Genomic DNA, 17292 nt, shown 5'->3' with positions numbered 1-17292 from the left:
ACCGACCTCAGGACAATGGCGGTGTTGCTGTCACTACGTTGGCCTGCACAACGATAGCACAAACATCCACCAAGTTTACCTATGGTGACATAGGATTTTCCACCGGCGGAGGCGTACGACCACCGATGGTTGGCGGTCTTGGAGAGTCCAAAAAGTGGCACATGGGCCCCTCTCCAAGTGCCGTGGTTCGAGAAACAGAAGAACAGCTTAGGCTTTTTACGACCGCCGCTGATCTCTTGTCTCTTTGTCGTCGATATGGGAGCCAGCTACCCGAATGTCATGTATCGTGGGTCATTTGACCTATCAGAAGTTCCGCAAGTCTTCTTATCGCAGATATCTTCCGCACACGTTTCCCTGAGAAGGGTAACACCGGCGGCGGGTACACGTGGGATGGAATCGAACCACCATTGTTGTGACCTGAAACAGGACCACGAAGAAGGCAGCCGCGGTTGCTGATCCTGTCTATCCAACGATTGTACCTGACATACGAGCAGTGACTGTCCATAACTGAACCTGACGACAGACCCACTATCTGCCAGAGCGTCTCACCTCAGTGGTGGTAAGCCGTCGGGGCCAGCGGTAGTGAACTTGCGAACCTACTATAGCCCCAATCTATCTGGTCAAAGAGGCCATCACTCTCTTTGACTTAGCATAGACCCTGCCGAACCCGAATCCATAAAGGCTAAGGGCCAGCCAACTGTAGCGTAAACCACAGCCTATAAGACTACAGCCGTTGTTGGGGTCCAGCAAACCTGTCGGGTTCACTCAGCCGCGTTCGTCTGTCGACTTGTACTCTCGGTTCCGTGAAAGTTGTGCGCATGCGAGTGCACCAGAACCCGGCGATCTGTAAGTATCAAGTCAGCTGGATATCACAGGGTTGAAGCGACATCTCCAGAACTTACCTTCATAAAGAAGATCGAAGGTTGAGAGTTACAGTCGATCAGCGGCAGCGGCCGGCGCAGGCTAGAACGCCGAAGGTTGCGAGTCGCACGCATCTTGCGGATGTGAGTGCGACTGAAGAGGAAGAAAAGTAAACAAAGTGGAAGGTGTTATTCGAAAGGACGTGGAGGGGCGCTAGACTGACGCTTGGACCAGCCGAAGCTCTGATTACGGTCGCAAAAGATAGTGAATGGTGAATTTGCGTGGTCACACAGCCCAAGTCTTCCCTGCATGGTTTAGGCTACAGGCTTACGTTCAAAGAAATATGGCGTGTCAGGCAGGATGCAAGAGGAACTAGAATGGGGAGAGATTCGAACGCATCGGAGCCATCCGGCTTTCCAGTACGAGACTAAGACGTGTATAAGCGCCCCATCGTGAATCTGAACGTCGACAGACTATAGGCAGTCACATGGGTTTGGGCCGACTCCAGACCTTCATTTCGATACCACTACGTCACTGCAAACGCGACAGGCTCCCGTTACAGCACCGCAAAGAGCACTGTCCTCGTCCCACAACTACTCTTTAGCGCCTCCTCCGATTGATACCACACGATCGTTTTCCATTGCTCCTCTCTAATCATACCCAATTCCCAATACCCAACTCTTACTCGTAAGTCTTTCTTGTAACCACGAAGTGAAGCGACGAAACTGACACACAGATAGAAGTGAACGCAATGTCCTCAGCTGGATATGACCTAGGACCTGCGGTGAATGGTGGTCAAGGCGATGAAACCTCCAACCTGGGGGATACCACAGCAACCGTGATGGCTCGTCTCGATGTCGCCCTCAAGGACATGCCGGGAGTCACGACTCTGGACAAGTTGAACACACTTATGAGCAAGGTCGCTGCCGCCAAGGAACTGCTGGGGGGCTTGGAGCCAGACGTACTACTTCAAGCTCGCAGCAAGGTCGATGAACCCGACCGCGAGTTGTCCATGAGCCCGGCCCTGGTAAAGGCTTACGAGCATATCTCCAAGAACACACAGGGTACGTTGACCAGATCGAAGAAGATACAAACTCTAATGTCAACAGCAGACGCACTCGAGGATGAGTTCGAGGCTGCGGTGTGGGCTGCGTTTACGGCTGGCGAGGAATCTGAGACATCCCAAGAGGGTACACATCCACAAGAGCCACCTCCTCAAGACACCCATCGTATCTTGCAACCGCCGCGAGTCCGGTATGTTCTTCTGTCAGTAGCCTGGTGGGACAAAGTAGCCATTAACATCGGTACAGACCTCATGAGAACACCGGCCGCCAGTCCAACCCCGCAGAACAGGAAGCCTCCTCGGACACCCCTACTCCTGAGTCCATTCCTCGTCCCAAGCAGATACCAAGATGGAAAACAAGGTGCACGAAGGAAGAGAGGCACAACCTTGATCCCGCTAGTCATCTCCCTTGTCCTCGCAAAGCGTGTAACTTCTTCCACGACGACCAACATGCGTACATGGTCGAGGGCCTGTATCGAAAGGATGTGAGCACCGGAAAGATACAAGGATGGGATCTGAAGCCCTATACCAGCCGCGCCGGGCACAACATGGGCTTAGAGAAGGTGGGCAAGAACGACCAGAACTTCGATGCATTCTTCAAGAAGTTGAAGAATAAGGACAAGGCAACCGAGACGAAAGCCAAGGAAGAATACGCCCAAAAGAAGAAGAAAACGTCTACTCTGGAGGTCAAGGCTGCTCCTGAGACTGCACACAAGTCCACCAAGGCTGCCACGGACGCTGAGGCTACTGCCAAGGCACCACCCAAGAAGCGTAAGGTCGCGGCTACCACGGGAGCGAAGGGAACTGCGGAGCAACCAGCGAAGAAGAGCAAGGGTGGCGAGGCTGACCGCTAGATGTGTCTATGGCGCTCTTCTGGAGTATGTCTGGTCGCCTGCCCTGCAAGGACCTAACGATTTTCATGACCTGGGTATCGAGATTTAGTACATCACAGGTGCCAAGATAAGAGATATCAGTATGAGTAACTCAATAAATTCCTGTATGTCCATACTCCCAGCGCAATGCAAATGTCTTCCCAGTCCCTACCATACCATGCCATGCCATGCTATACCTAACCTGATGCACCACCCTAGCCGCCATGGGAACGAACAAAGGTCCAACCGGAACCAAAAGTAAAGGGCTAAATTATGGATACATAGAAGAGAGATCAAAGGAATGTATTTGGACTCGCAAAGCGCAATCCACCTCCAAGCTAAAACCAGAAAAGCGCTGAAAGTCGCTGGGGACGGAGGCTGGGTCCTCCAAAAGCTGGGCAATGCAGAAGAAGAAAACGTCATGATACAAACACCATCGCTGAAGCGCAAGGTCAAGGAAGGGCGCTCAAAATCACTCGCTGTGAGAGCATGCGAACAGCCGGTTCGGAGGAGGCGGTGTGTGGTGGTTTGCAAATCGAAAAAGGAATTCGTGAACGGCTGTGGAGCCGAAAGAAAAAAGGGCAACGCGTTTGCTGATTTCGCGATTGCCGGGACGGGACAAGTCTATTGTGTCGTGAACTCGTTTTTAGTGGGTATCAGTTTCTTTTGGGCGATATTGCTGGGGCCACACGGTTGTGCTGGCCCCTCTGGTTCGGGCAATGTTGTGATACAGGATAGGACATGCTATAGGAGACTCCAGAACGGTAGGGCTCTGCGGTCGTAACGTCCCCAAGGCTTTGTTGATACAGGTAATGGATTCCTCCTCTTTTCTATTTTCTCTGCAAAGTCGAGCTTCTTCTTGCGCTCGATATCCGGGTCGTAGTAATGGGTTGCCGTGACAGGGACTTTGAACTCTTGCGTGCTGAGGGGCAGTGTGTACTTGAAGTTGCCTCGCACGATTAATTCGAAGGGATACTGCAGGACTTCTTCCCAACGTTCGCTGCCACCAGCTTCGGTCTTGTTCCCTGGGTGCGAAAGTCGGAGCTCACCAATAGATTCGGCGCGGTGTCGCTGGAAAAAGGAACCTTCAAAATTTAATGGCGAATCGAAGTGGGCGATGCGGCCTAGCAACATGGTCCGTGGTTCACCTTCGATAGGATCGGTTCCTTCGTCGACACCGGTAATCGAGACATCTGGAACTGCATCTTCCTCGATCGGTCTCCAATCTTCTACATTGTCATGTGGGCCATTCCCGTGCTCGCGCCACCAACTGTCCGACCCGACGTGCTTACTCTTAGCAAACAGCGAAATGTCCATGTCGGATACAGTGACCCCGATAATGTTGGGATTGACAGCGTTGACTATGAGATCCAGCATAATCTCCTCTTGACTTGCAACGACGTTCTGAATGTCTCGCACCACAAGGCTAGTGAGCGGTTTCGTTGTTGCAAAGACAAGACCAACAGCGCAGAATACGACGACGAGCAGCAGGATCGACAGAACCAGGCAGCCAGCGAACCGCCGACACCACCCACCATCACGGTGATGCCGGCGCTCTAATTGGCGAATGGTGGCAGTGTTGCGCTGGCGAGGCGTGCGGGCCCGTGGGCTCCGCCCAGACTGGATCAGAGGTGTGCGCTCATCATCGGCGATGTTTTCGGCGTCGATATCGTATGCTGCAGAGAATTCCCCACTTTTCTTGCTGCCGTTGCTGTGACCATTGCCAACATTGAAAGTATGGAAGCGAGGGCTGTTCGGTTGCGACGCGTGTCTGGAGGACGGGCCACGTGCGCGCGAAGATTGCGGTACCGAGTTGTCGCTGTCCATGGTGATGTGGCTGAGCGCGCCCCGACCCTGGCCATGTCTTCCAATGTGGTGATGGTGGCTACCTCCGCCCGCTCGTCCGGAGCCGATGCGGACAGTACCTTCGCCGCGGTCATCGCCATCGATGCTCGCGTTGGTGTATGGGTTCGTGAACTTGATGCTGCTCTTCTTGCTTGGATGCTTGTGCGTGTCGCGGATCTGGAGTCGTGGGTCTGTGAGGCTGGCTAGCGACGTCATGCTTGGCGTTCGTGAGTGGTGCTGGCGGCTGCGAGTTGGCTGCTCGGGAGGATTCGATTCGTAGATAAAGGTAGCGTCCGAGTCAGACGAGTCGGCCTCGTCGACGGCGCTGGCCACCTTTTGTTCGAATACATCTGCCTTGGATGAAGCTGTACGATAACTTGAGTTAGTGCTTGAATAAAAATAGCTGAGATGGGGAGGGCGGGGAGGAGCCATGCTCAACGCTGGACTTGGGGGTGACAAGGTCAACAAAGACGGCCGGTCGTCATATGAGCGGTATGAGACGGGGCTGCCGAATGACGGGCTCGCGCCGTAGCGAGAGCCGTACTCCGGCCGACTTGGAATGTAATAATGGTACGAGATGTGGTGCAACCTACCAGTGCCTGCGTTGATGGATGCGGCCTTCCGTTTGGGGGCCTTCTTCTGGGTCTTCGGACGAATTGTCTCGTTACTGGGCTTGAGCCGTATGCCGCCGTCGACGCGACCCGACGCGGATCTGTCTTGGTTTACAATTGACGGCTGCGCGACAGAGGGCACGGTTTCGGTTTCGACCGTCATGTTGCGGAGGGGCGGGTCTCGCGATCGCGTCGACATGGAGGACAGGGAGGGCTTGGCCGAGACGGTGTGTGGACGATGAGTGTAGGTGGAGCGCTGTTCCTGCATCTTGCCCTTCTTGGCGCTCTTGGTCGCGCTGTCGCTCCCGCTCTCAGTGTGCTTGGACGTATCGTGCTTGGTGCTGAGGTCTTCGGTGACTTTGGACGAATTGACGTCATTTCGGTCCTGGTCAGTTCTGTGGGAAGTCGCTGGGGGAACAAAGCTAAGAGCGAGGTTAACAAAGTTTGCGGATGGCAGCGGAAATTGGCTCCGTCGATAGTCTAACGTGCGTCGCGATGACAAACAGTGGGGCCGTTGCGGGGAAAGCGTACCTTTGCGGCTCTAGACCATCAAATCCGGGTGTGGCAGGCAAGCTAGATTCTTGCACCGTTGCCAGCTTGGGAGCCGCGCCGCCGGAACTGCGCGAGGGCGCCTTGATGGTTTGCTGAGGCTGTGTCTGTGGCTGGGATGGTGGCTCGTCGACGTCGCTCACGGGCACGTCTTCTCTCACTGGGAAGCGAGAGACTGAGGCTGGGGACGAGCTCTGGACGACGATAGCGGGCGTCGACTGGGCCTCGGGCTTCCTGATCTGCGAACGCAACGAGTTGGTGCGCGAACGAGAGCGGCCGTCATCGCCCGGCGGTGGTGACTTGAGGCGCGGTGAGAGGGGCCAATGGGGAGTCGTGTCGCCCGAGTTCGCTCTCGACGATGGCTTGGAAGCGCGTGTGGCTCGCACCGTGTCGGTCGACGATGTTGGGGTGAGCTCCGGTATGCTGGTGGAGGAGAGAGCACGCTGCACGCCCGGGGCAGCAGTCGAGTTGGACAGGCTGGAGCCGCGGCTGGGACTCGCATCGGCGCTGCTCTTGCGTGAGCGGAAGCCCGGCCTCGCACTGGCGCCAGAGGGCGTGGCACTGCGGTGGTGAGGGCCTGCGGGCGAGGCTTCTCGCGACGAGCGCGGCGAGGGCGAGCCGTTGACGCTGAAGGGCGGGCGCTGGGCAGCCAGCGGGTGTTGACGCATGGGTGCCGACATGTCTGGGGCGGTGGTGCTGCTCGTGGGGTCGTCGCGGGCAGGCGTTGACGTAGTGGGCTCTGCACTCTCTGCCACGCCGGTCAAGGACTGGAAGCCGTCGAGGTCGTCGGCAGTGGATGCAGTCGGAGGCATCATCATGGACGTGCTTTTGCTTCAATGGGCCGCAGCACTCGTGGCATCCTGCGCGGGCTCCGGCGCGTCTTCGCTGGTTGGGGCCTGGACAGCAGGCAGGTCCGGGTGCGAATGGGCGGTAAGTAGATGAGGCTGCTGTAATGAGTACGCGGCGTGCGGCCGTTGGACAGGGCCTGGCGCGGGGAGTGAGCTGTCGCTGTCGGTACAGGGGGGCTGTGGCGCGCAGACAGCGTGGGCATTTGAACGCGCTGCAGTCGACGATGGACGAGGTTTAACGTTGTGAAGACGGGCACGCTCAAAGCTGCCTGGTTGCATCCGGCCAGCCCTGGACGGGAACGCTGACGCACCCGAGGCGCATTTCAGGCACGAACCGACGCCTGCCAGCGCATCGCACAAAGACCTGCTATCTCCCGAACACGACGAATGGCTCTCCCATCGCATCGTCAGCTGCGGCCTGCCGTCTTATGGAGTGGCTTCGACTTTCTCCACGCCCTGCACACCTTGTCTTGTGATAACGATTGATCGCCAGCTGCGCTAGCTTCCCTCTGGGGGTTTGCGCACCACGCCTACATGCCCGGCATGTCGGCACTCGCGCAGAAGCAATTCTCATGCACATCCTGCAAATCGCAAGTGAACACCCCACGGACTTCATCCCACACGCTCATGAGCAGGTTATTGTCTGCCGCGTCGACGCTTGAGGGTCGGCACGGTCTCACCTCAGACGGGTGCAGTCACTCAGTCCTCGCACTCGTAGTCTGCTGCAGGTTTCCTAATTCACTGTGCATCATAGCCCTTTAGCCGGTCGAAACATCACTGAGACGCTGTGACAACGGGAGCGCATTGCCAGAACTGTAATAATCTGGGGGCGCAGTACTGTCCAATGTAACGTGACGGACGGCTCTCGATCACGATTCGATCTTGACGTCGCGCCAGCCTTCGCAATCGACTGACATCTCTTACGTCGACTACACCGGCAGCAGACACCTAGCAGCTCCTTCACAAACTTACACATAGTCACCAAAGTAGAAAAGCGACAAAGACACGTGGCAGCAATTCCATCTCAATACTGCGCCTCCAGTAAACAACACGTTGCGCTCCTTCCATACCGTCCAAGATCCGAGCTTCGCCCGGACTTCCAATGCTCCGAACCTCCGCTGATAAGATTATCTCTGCATCTAATCAGATCGAATTTTCCGCGCTAGCACTTTCACGAACACCACCACTCCACTTTACGCATCCTCAATGCTACTTCAAGTATCGATGTTCCGGAACCAAGCACTGCCAAGTACTTGAAACCGCCTTGGTAGCCTTGTCATAGGTGCGAAATGTAGAAGGCGGTTCCAGTGTCATGGTCCTGGAGGGTCGGCAGTGGCCTGTGGTGGCCTCAAGACTGCGGCTCTGTGGGTTTATACGAGTTTTGAACGGGTGGAATAGGGTTCTGAATGTTCGAGAAAGTATAAGAACGCATTGTAAGACACAGTGATTGGGCGTAGTAGGCCTCTTCGTTGATCCTTTCTTCTCCTTTCTGGCCGGACTGCGCTATCGCTTCGGTGTCAGACAGCATGCAGTTTCTCTCTCGTCCCAAGAACCAGGCTACCGACTCTGTCGAGCCCGCCGATATGTCTCGTCAAGCGGCCGACACAGAGAAGGGTGTACATACCGATGCATCTCACGACAAAGCTACCGATCAAGAAAGTCTCTCCAGCAACGCCCAAGCCGGTGTCAAAGCCGTCGAGGCGGCGGCAACAGTATGGACGAAATACCATCTCATTGGCGCCTATGTCATGTTTGTTTCATCCATCCATCTTCATACCTCGACTAACATGTATCCAGCATCTGGTGGATTTACTTCGTCACTGCCCTCCAAGAAGTCGTCATTCGCGCCATGAACCCCTACGTAACCAGCGCCTTCCGCCTTCACTCCCTCACAGCCGCTACAGGGATCATGTCCTCCATCATCGGCGGGTTGTCTAAGATCCCCTTAGCCAAACTACTGGACATGTGGGGGCGACCACAAGGACTTTTGCTCTCGCTGTGCGTGTGGATGGTGGGATACATTATGATGGCTTCGTGTAAGAACGTGGAGACGTATGCTGCGGCTCAGGTCTTCTCTTCTACTGGGTGAGCATCATCTCTTGTCAGGCAAGGTCGGAAAGAACATCGCTAACAACATGTCAGATCACAAGCAGTATCCTACATCCTGACCGTCTTCATTGCCGATACCTCAACGCTCAAGAACCGCGCTCTCATGCTCTCCTTCGCAACCTCGCCCTACATAATCACAACCTGGATCGGCGGTCCCGTTGCACAATCCGTGCTCTCTGGGCCAGGCTGGCGCTGGGCCTTCGGCATCTTCACCATCATCATCCCCGTCGTCGTCACACCTCTCGCTGCGTTGGTCCTCTTCAACGACAGGAAAGCGCGGAAGCAGGGTCTACTTGAACCGCGTAGCATCGACTGGAGCGCCGCAGCCATCAAGAAGTTTTGTGTCGACATTGATGCTGTTGGTATCCTGGTACTGGTAGCAGGTATGGCGCTGTTCTTGCTGCCATTCAGCTTGTACAGCTATCAAGCGGAGAAGTGGAAGAGTCCTATGATCATCGGAATGATTGTTGCTGGCTTCATCCTACTCATCGCATTCCCCATCTGGGAAAGGTTCTTCGCACCTGTCACGTTCATCCCGTACAAACTGCTCCTGGACCGCACCGTCTTCCTCGCCGGCATCATGTTCGTCTTCGTCTACTTCAACAGCGCAGTTTGGGGAAGCTACTTCGGGTCCATGCTACAGGTGGTCTGGAACCTCAACGTGACCACCGCCAGCTACGTCCAGAGTATCTACCGCGTTGTGTCTTGCTTCTGGTGCTTGGCGGCTGTCGGACCGGCAATTAGGATCACCGGGCGCTTCAAGTGGGTTGCCGTCTTCTTCGCACTGCCGATTGACATCCTGGCCCTGGGGCTGATGATCCACTTCCGACAGCCGGGCACATCAGTGGGTTTCATCGTCATGACGCAGATCTTCACTGCAGTCGCAGGAGGCACGATCGTCATCGCAGGTGAGCTGGCCATGATGGCGCCATCAGATCATCAGCACATGGCCGTCATCATCGCTGTTCTCAACCTTTTCTGCTCTATTGGCAGTGCAGTCGGAAGCACAGTATCAGCTGCTATCTGGACTGGAACTTTCTACAATAACCTCGTCAAAAACGTCCCGGCTGGTGTCAATGTCGCGGATATCTACGCCTCACTGCCTAACCAGCTGTCGTACAAGTGGGGATCGCCCGAGAGGACTGGCATTGCGCAGTCGTATGCTGATTCACAGCGACTCATGCTCATCACTAGTATCTGTATGCTGGGGTGCGCTCTCATCGCCGCGGCGGGATGGCGCGACATCAACGTCAAGAACATCAAGCAAGTGAAGGGGCGCGTCGTGTAAATGTCCTTGCATACCAGAACTAGATAGCTACTGTATTATCTTAGTACAGCAACGTCAAAGTAATACCAAAAGAGTCTATGCGCATAAACACGTAGCCCCGTTCATAGATGTTTCAAAACACTCCAGTCAAAATACTCGCACATCATCAACTTCCAACACTCTACCCCTCTCACGCATAAACCTCATCCCCGTCCCACATCCTTCTTATCGATATCCCACCCCCATGATCCTAGCGTGCATGAACGTCAGTCGCGTCTGAGACAGGGCCGGGCTGGGATGTCGTCAAACAATGCGCCAGTTAGATCCCGGCTGTCGGTGTTTCGCATCTGACAACCTCCACATTCAGTGAGTAGACAGACGTCAGATAGCCATTTGGCATCGTGGAAAGGAGATTATTCAGGGAATCGGGATGTGTGATTAGAGGGTGTGAAGATGGAGAGGGGTATTGGAGGACGCGTGGGTTGCGGGGGCTGTGCTTGTAGGGTCTGTAGGCGGCGTGGTGGGTTGGGGGTATGTAAAGAGTGAGATGGGAGCGAGATGTTTGGGCAAGACACTGCTCTTCAGTCATTCCTTCATTCATACATTTTTCCGTTAGTATTCGGCCCACAGTCTTTTCCTTAAACAACATGCCTTCCTTCGCGTTCTGGAAGAGCAACAAGCCGGATCCGTCCAAGGCACCACTGCTCAACGAAGATGCAGCAGCCCAAGACTCTAGTATGGTTATCCCTCTGGTAGCCAAAAACCTGGATCTGAATCCAGATGGAGAGGATTCTGGGGTTTTCCTTTTCGACGATGACGCCAAGCCATTGGAGCATCAACAGGTGTTGGAAGCCGTGCCTCTCATCGCAACGCCGCCTGCTGAAGAGCGGGAGCCTTTGATGCAAGAGCCTGAGCGAGAGCTTCAGGTTCCGGTCAAGAACTACTCGAAGAAGCTGATTCTGGACGACACAGAGGAGGCACCAGCACCGCCACCAAAATCGTCGCCATTGAGCCAGCCCCAAGGCACTGCTGCGACAGAGAAACTCGTTTCTCTTGCGAAGGAAGAAACAGCAGCGGTCCAACATGTCCAGGAAGCCGTTCCACAGCAAGAAAGTCCCGCGCCTTCCCCTTCTACGCACGGCCAAGACAACGCCCTCAAACGGCCAATATCTACCGCAACGGCCAGTGCCACGCAATCCCGCGACCGAGACTCTGGTGTGTATGTCTCAGACGATGACAGCCTCCCACCACAGTCCCGACCCACATCCCTCGCTCTTAACGACTCCCATCATCAATCAAGGAACTCATCTATCTCTTTGAAGCATACCGTATCGACATCGACCACTTCACCCCGTCAACGCACGGACTCAATCGCACGCCTGAAACGGCCTGCAGAGTTGAACCTAGGAACGAACCCCGTATCCGACTCTTCCAAGCCACGCTCTGATCTCGAAAAGCGGTACGATTTGATCCGCAATTCGAAGACGCAGTCGAAAGCTGCTCTGCGGTCGCCTACAGCGCTTCTACAGGAACGATTGAACATGCCTGCGAAGAAAGAGAAGGTCGAGGAAGAGAAGACGCGTGTATTCACGCCACCACGGCAGACGACGAACGGATGCTGGCTGCCGGGTCCAGGCGCGCAAGTTGACGCTTTCACCAGCACATCAGTTCGTGCGCGGACGGAAGCTGGCAATCGACCAGCTTGGTGGTGCAAAGTCGACAAACTCGTTGTGTTCGATGGCATCGATGCCGGTAGCGATGGGGATGTGAAAATCCACACTCGCACCAGCAAGGGTCTTAGCATTGCGCGCAGACGTGGCGATATGGAGACGATCGTTATTCCGATGGACTGTGCACATTGTCAGGAGATGCTCAATCGTCATGAATGGAAGTATGACATGCGCGTGTGCAAGAGGAGTGTGTGTTGGGATTGCAAGGAGAGGTGCAAGTGGGAGTTGGAACAGGAGAAGTTTGCTTCTGAGCAGACAGCGACCAGAGCGGATGGCAACAGATATCGCGCGGATAGTGTGCTGCAGGATGAAGGACATGAAGAGGAGCATTTGATGCAGAAGGTTGGTATTGAGCAATATCGGCCGATGAGCCCGATTGAGGCCTTGGGTGGTATTGAAGAGAGACTAAGGAAGTAGAAAGGTCGTGGCTTGAGAGGAAAGCAGCAAGATGGCCGAAGAAGCAGAGTAGAACGTATCAACTTACATCGTGAGCCGTCGATCGGCTTTAGCAATGACCTAGTATTGTGATACTATGTATCAGTTGTTTACCTCAATCCAGATCCATAGCGTCGTCCATGTATTCAAAAGGCGTATCTTCAATCTCCATGCTCGTGTATCCATACGACGTCTTGGGCTCGAAGTCTCGACTGGTCAAAGTACCGTTCGCAGTACCGTCGGAATGCTGCTGCACTGCTTCGTGAGCAAGGTCACATCCACCAATGATATTGCGCAACATATGCTCGAGTTGCAGGTCATGAAGCGAGAGGTTCGCGCGGGCGTCGCCGCTGGCTATGTTTGCCTTGCTATCAGCATCTTTCCACGCGTTACGGTATTCCTTCGCAATGCCCAGTTGTACACGAACGTCCTGTAGGCCCAAAGACCCTGCCAATGGGCTCTTCTCATCGTCTAAAGCTTCTAGCAGGTTCGCGTGGAAGGCATGCGAAGCCATCGGTCGCGTTCGGTGAAGATCGGGATTGGTCTCGTAACGTAGGGCGTTGAAGTTCGTGCGCGGCGCAGAGGCAGAGACGGAGACACCGAAGATGGCGAGGCAGTCTGTGATGTAGCGCTCGAGCAGCGTGTAGAATTCGAAGAAGTCGACTTTGAACATGGATTCGGCTTGTTTCTGCGCCGTGTCAGTCTCGCGACGGTAGGGGTGACGGGGCTGATAGCTGCTTACACTCGATGCGCCGCTTCCCATTGCGTGTTGGGACTGGTGGTATTCATTCTCCTGGGCAGCTGCTTGTACAATCTCCATGGTGCGGAAGTAGGACACCATGAGCATCTCGGCTTTCCAACGGACGCGTCCTAGCAAACGCGTAACGCGATCTTTGTCCTGTTTGAGCTTCTCGGCTTTCGATTGGGCTAGACTTTCGGCAGGCGTCTTTGGTGCGTACTTGGACGTCTTCATGGTGCCTGTGATATGTCTCGTGTGTGAGTCGGGGTAACGGTTGAATTAAGCTATGGAAGTAGGCATTCGTCGGGCTTTCAGCTATCCAGTCATCGATAAGCACTGGCAAAGTAATGGAGGTTGTCGTTTCGATTACACCGAGCTTTCACAGCGCTTTCACTACGCAAGTCAGGCATCGTAGAGTTCCAATATAGGCGCGGGCTGTTGCGGACATTGTGGGAAGCAAACCACTGTAGATGGTTCGTGCCGAGGCTCGTCGCTGACTCAGCTCACACTTGGATAGTCAAACACCTCCATCTGTGATCGCTTGGGGTAGAGGTACGACGCTGACATCCAGCACCACCCAAGAGAGACGCAGTGTAACATCGCATAGGATATGATGCATATACTCGTAGGTTCCGATAGGTGGGTGCGTCGCTGCCTGGAAACTATGCCAGCTGTGCCGCAGCCACGCATTTGGTTGATATGCAAGGGGTGAGTGAAGCTTACCTAGTTATATGCCGACCAAGCTCGATGCCACTCACGATATTTGCTACTCTACAATGGCGCGCGCAACCCGAAAGCGAAAGGCTGTCAATTATGACGACTACTACGACACGTCATCGGCCAGTTCCAGCATGTCTCGAGCGGGTTCCATTAAATCGACCCGTCAAAATAACAAAGGGAAGAATAAGAACAAGAAGAGGAGAATCGTAGCATGCGACGATTCAGACATCGAGGAAATATATCCTGCCTCCATTTTCAAGACGCCTCGAAACCCTCGAGCGACGTTCGAAGGCCTCCCGACTGAATTGCGTCTTCAAATCTACGATTACCTACGCGACGTATTACACATCCACGTGCGCAGACGTGGAAAGACAAAGGGAGCAGCTCCATTCCAAGCTAGAGAGCCACCGCCGTTCGTCTGGTATCCCTGCCGCCGTACCAATCCGAAGACGCGGTTGCTGTGTGCGAATCCCGAGTGGTCAGGCATGTGCAAAGAAGAAGATCGTTGCAGCTACGAAATCGATGCTCCACGCGATCCTCGAGGACCCTGGGCCCTTATAGCGTCCAACAGGGCCATCCGCAATGAAGCCAAGGAGCTTTTCCTTCGTGAAACCGTCGTGTCAGTCAATTCGCAGGACCTACAGCCCTGGTTAAACCATCTGATCAGATGTGCTCCGCAGCGCATCAATCATCTGCATCATATCACGCTTACCGGCCCGCACGAATGGAGTAGCATGTATACGTGTCTTGTGCGATTGTTGCAAGAACGCGTACCGAATCTCACAGGGCTTGGATTCCAGTTCTACACTCACGGCTGTCACTCCATCGACATACATGAGATATCTCAAAACTCAATCCAAATCGAGCAGAACGAGTGCAGGAATTGGCTGATTTCGAATCTGCTGTCCCAATTCGAAACACCTATCGCGTTTGCTCTGGAGGCCATCATATGGCATAAAACGGGACCATCGCAACGTCTTGCTATTCGAATGATTTCGCAGGACAGCGAAGATGGCGAAGACGAAGCTGATGTGTATGTTGACATCGATGACCCGGGGAAATGGGCGGAGACGGGCCGGCAGGCGAAATGGCGGAGATTTTGGCAGGAGCAGAACTACAAAAGGGGACAATGTGATTTACATTAGCAATTGGCGTACTTGGTATAAATTGTATTACAGCTTAGAACGATCCGTCCACTACTCATCAGATAATGGTGACCTCTTCTTGCTCCATATCCTCCAAACGGGCAACGTCCGCGAACTCCGGGCAAAGCTCTTTCGTTTGGCTTGTGTTATATTCTCCCCACGGATGCACAAAAAGCCCCACTCTTCGGTATAGTCGCTGAGACAAGTCGACAGGTTCCAAGATGATACCGAGTAGGTACGCCGGCTCCCATTCTATCTCGGCGTTATCGTCTACGTCCCAACGACGATAAGCCTCAAGAAGTTGAAGCACACAGAACCAGCAGCCAGCGCACAATTGTCGGCCGTCATCAAAATTCTCGGTCCATTCGCTGTAAAGAACCCATTGGTTAATATGCGATGCTCCGTTTCTTGCTGGTCTGTTAGAGGCTTTTCGCATGTAGCATGCGAGCTGGAGACGTCCGGACGATATTCTCCCAAATTGATCATCCTGAACATGCTCTATATGCACTCCGAGGACATGCGCGGGTCGCTGGTCGGACAGCTGTTGGAGTATGGGTCCTAGCCATAAGAATATAACACGTTGTTTCAATGAAATCCAAGACCACGAAGGTGCTATTGTTGAGGATTAGACAAAGTCCGACTGTTGGGTACGAGTAGCAAAGGAGCTTACGAACCTCCGCGGCCTTTTTGAAGCAACACTGCTTGATCGATATTCCACGCCAAAGGCTGTGCCCAAAGTAGACTTCGGACAAGATCCTTGTACCAGATACCACCCACGTACCGATCTTGCAATTTCGACTCGAATGCTCTTGCTAACCCCGATATGGCGGGCAGTACGTCTTCGTCGTATGTGAACTTGCAACCCGAAAACCATTGCGCAAGAGCTAGCCATCTCATGTGATAATCAACTGTTTCTTTACCTTTGTCCAGGGTATTCAGTCGCCCGAGAAGACTAGATAGTTTGAACGGCAAGTCATGGCCCCAACCAGTTCGCACAGTAAGATTCGGTGCGCCTTCCGGATGTAATTCGGTGGTGACTAGTTGTGTGCACTCCCATCCAAGCAGATCGTCAAAGTAAATAGACTTGGGGCTTAAAAGTCGTTCCTGGAAAACCCAACCGCGCGACATCAGTACTGATTGGTTGATACGTTCTACCGCATTGACTTCGTGAACAATACGAGTGAACCTCAGTGGGCCCCATTGAAAGTCCATGTAGAATGATGCGAGGCCGATTGAGTTCGATTCTGTATACAGTCCTGTTCCAGGTATATTAGAGGCCCTTGTTGCTCCCACGTGCACAAACGCATTAGCGTATATTTCCCCCATGGACGATATCTCCTGGTCACAGTCCGTGGGGTCATCCTGGATGAGGCAAAGTGCATCGATCCATATGAAGGGTACGCTTAGTCTTCGACACAAGTCAATAGCGTCTAGAAATACTGCCGGTAATCTATCCGGTTTGATGCCTTCAAGCAGCTCGTGCAGATTCGAAGTCAGAAGCTTAGGCATGTCTTCGTTCTGCCATCTATGACTCAAAGTGATGTATCTACGGTCCTTCTTGTCGGAAAGTCTGGCTGCGGTTGTAAGGTGCGGTAGATCGGCGGTTGAGACATCGATGAGTCTGGTCGGTACGAACGTGCCAGTCCTCCCGAGCTTCTCCTGATGACAAGTATAATGTGTTTCCTCGCATGTTTGTATCCATTCAGTGATGGTGCGGAGATGTGCTTCGTCGCCAGTCCAAGAAGTCAAGGCTGTCGTGACACGTACCGGGGGCAGCGCACTGAGTCCACATCTCCGATACACGAATGGCGTTCCATCCAAAAGATTGTACTCGGCGACTTCGAGTTGTAGTCCAATACCACGGTTGTCGAGACCCATGTACCCAAGAATTGAAAAGTTGATCAGTGTGAGGCCGGGCAGATTCGATGCGTCGTAGGATGGGCAGTTTGCTATATGTTTAAGACACGCTTGGAAACGACTGTCTCCAGCAATGTTTTCGATACCGTCCTCCGACTCCAGGAAGTTGAGGAAGTGGCAACAGAGCAAGCATTTTCGCTTTGCGGCTTCGGCGATGTCTTCCAAGGCATACTCAACGGGGACAATTTTTTTGGCATCCAGATCCTCAGGCAGTATAGAAAGCCTCCTGCACGTAGCACAGAACGTCGGGTTCAGCGTCTCAACACCCTGTTCTAGTTTGGACGGATCGGACGCTTCGCTAACGCTGGAGGTGGACATGACACGATGCCAACGAGTGAAGAAGCAGCCAGTCTGGGCATGTTAGTGGGCTGAAGGTAGAGGGTAGGAATGCGGGGTCGCAAGTGCTGCCTTCATGCAGGACGATTCGGGGCCAGGGCTTACACCACGTGTTGGGGGTCGGCGCTAGGGGCGCTCGCGAAAGTTTTCCTGAGTAAAGTATAAGATTCGGTGCCTTATTCAAGACGACCCTATGTCTTTACAAATGCAACGCGACAACAGAGTGCTTGCTAAACTACCCAATC

General features: G+C 54.0%; 6 protein-coding genes across 6 annotated transcripts; 3 read left to right on the top strand and 3 right to left on the bottom strand.

Annotated features, from left to right (window-relative positions):
• Positions 1–1612: 1612 nt before the first annotated feature.
• J4E85_003829 (uncharacterized protein) lies at positions 1613–2778 on the top strand (the record flags this gene model as incomplete). Its single annotated transcript, XM_051468094.1, has 3 exons — positions 1613–1925; positions 1971–2115; positions 2172–2778. 3 exons carry the CDS (start codon positions 1613–1615, stop codon positions 2776–2778), a joined length of 1065 nt encoding a protein of 354 aa, XP_051327686.1.
• A 762-nt stretch (positions 2779–3540) lies between these two features.
• On the bottom strand, positions 3541–6616 carry J4E85_003828 (uncharacterized protein; the record flags this gene model as incomplete). The annotated part of the gene is made up of 3 exons (XM_051468093.1): positions 3541–5006; positions 5235–5719; positions 5784–6616. The coding sequence occupies 3 exons, from the start codon at positions 6614–6616 to the stop codon at positions 3541–3543; spliced, it is 2784 nt and encodes a 927-aa protein (XP_051327685.1).
• A 1559-nt stretch (positions 6617–8175) lies between these two features.
• Positions 8176–10046, top strand: J4E85_003827 (uncharacterized protein; the record flags this gene model as incomplete). The annotated part of the gene is made up of 3 exons (XM_051468092.1): positions 8176–8399; positions 8447–8734; positions 8792–10046. 3 exons carry the CDS (start codon positions 8176–8178, stop codon positions 10044–10046), a joined length of 1767 nt encoding a protein of 588 aa, XP_051327684.1.
• A 626-nt stretch (positions 10047–10672) lies between these two features.
• Positions 10673–12172, top strand: J4E85_003826 (uncharacterized protein; the record flags this gene model as incomplete). Its single annotated transcript, XM_051468091.1, has 1 exon — positions 10673–12172. One exon carries the CDS (start codon positions 10673–10675, stop codon positions 12170–12172), a length of 1500 nt encoding a protein of 499 aa, XP_051327683.1.
• Positions 12173–12305: 133 nt separating this feature from the next.
• Positions 12306–13163, bottom strand: J4E85_003825 (uncharacterized protein; the record flags this gene model as incomplete). Its single annotated transcript, XM_051468090.1, has 2 exons — positions 12306–12878; positions 12933–13163. The coding sequence occupies 2 exons, from the start codon at positions 13161–13163 to the stop codon at positions 12306–12308; spliced, it is 804 nt and encodes a 267-aa protein (XP_051327682.1).
• Positions 13164–15460: 2297 nt separating this feature from the next.
• J4E85_003824 (uncharacterized protein) lies at positions 15461–17029 on the bottom strand (the record flags this gene model as incomplete). The annotated part of the gene is made up of 1 exon (XM_051468089.1): positions 15461–17029. One exon carries the CDS (start codon positions 17027–17029, stop codon positions 15461–15463), a length of 1569 nt encoding a protein of 522 aa, XP_051327681.1.
• Between the last annotated feature and the right edge of the window lie 263 nt (positions 17030–17292).

Source organism: Alternaria conjuncta (assembly GCF_024043145.1).
Source record: "Alternaria conjuncta strain BMP 0040 chromosome Unknown scaffold_5, whole genome shotgun sequence".
NCBI lineage: Eukaryota > Fungi > Ascomycota > Dothideomycetes > Pleosporales > Pleosporaceae > Alternaria > Alternaria conjuncta.
The sequence above is the reverse complement of the archived record's forward strand: the minus strand, read 5'-3'. Positions and strand labels throughout refer to the sequence as shown.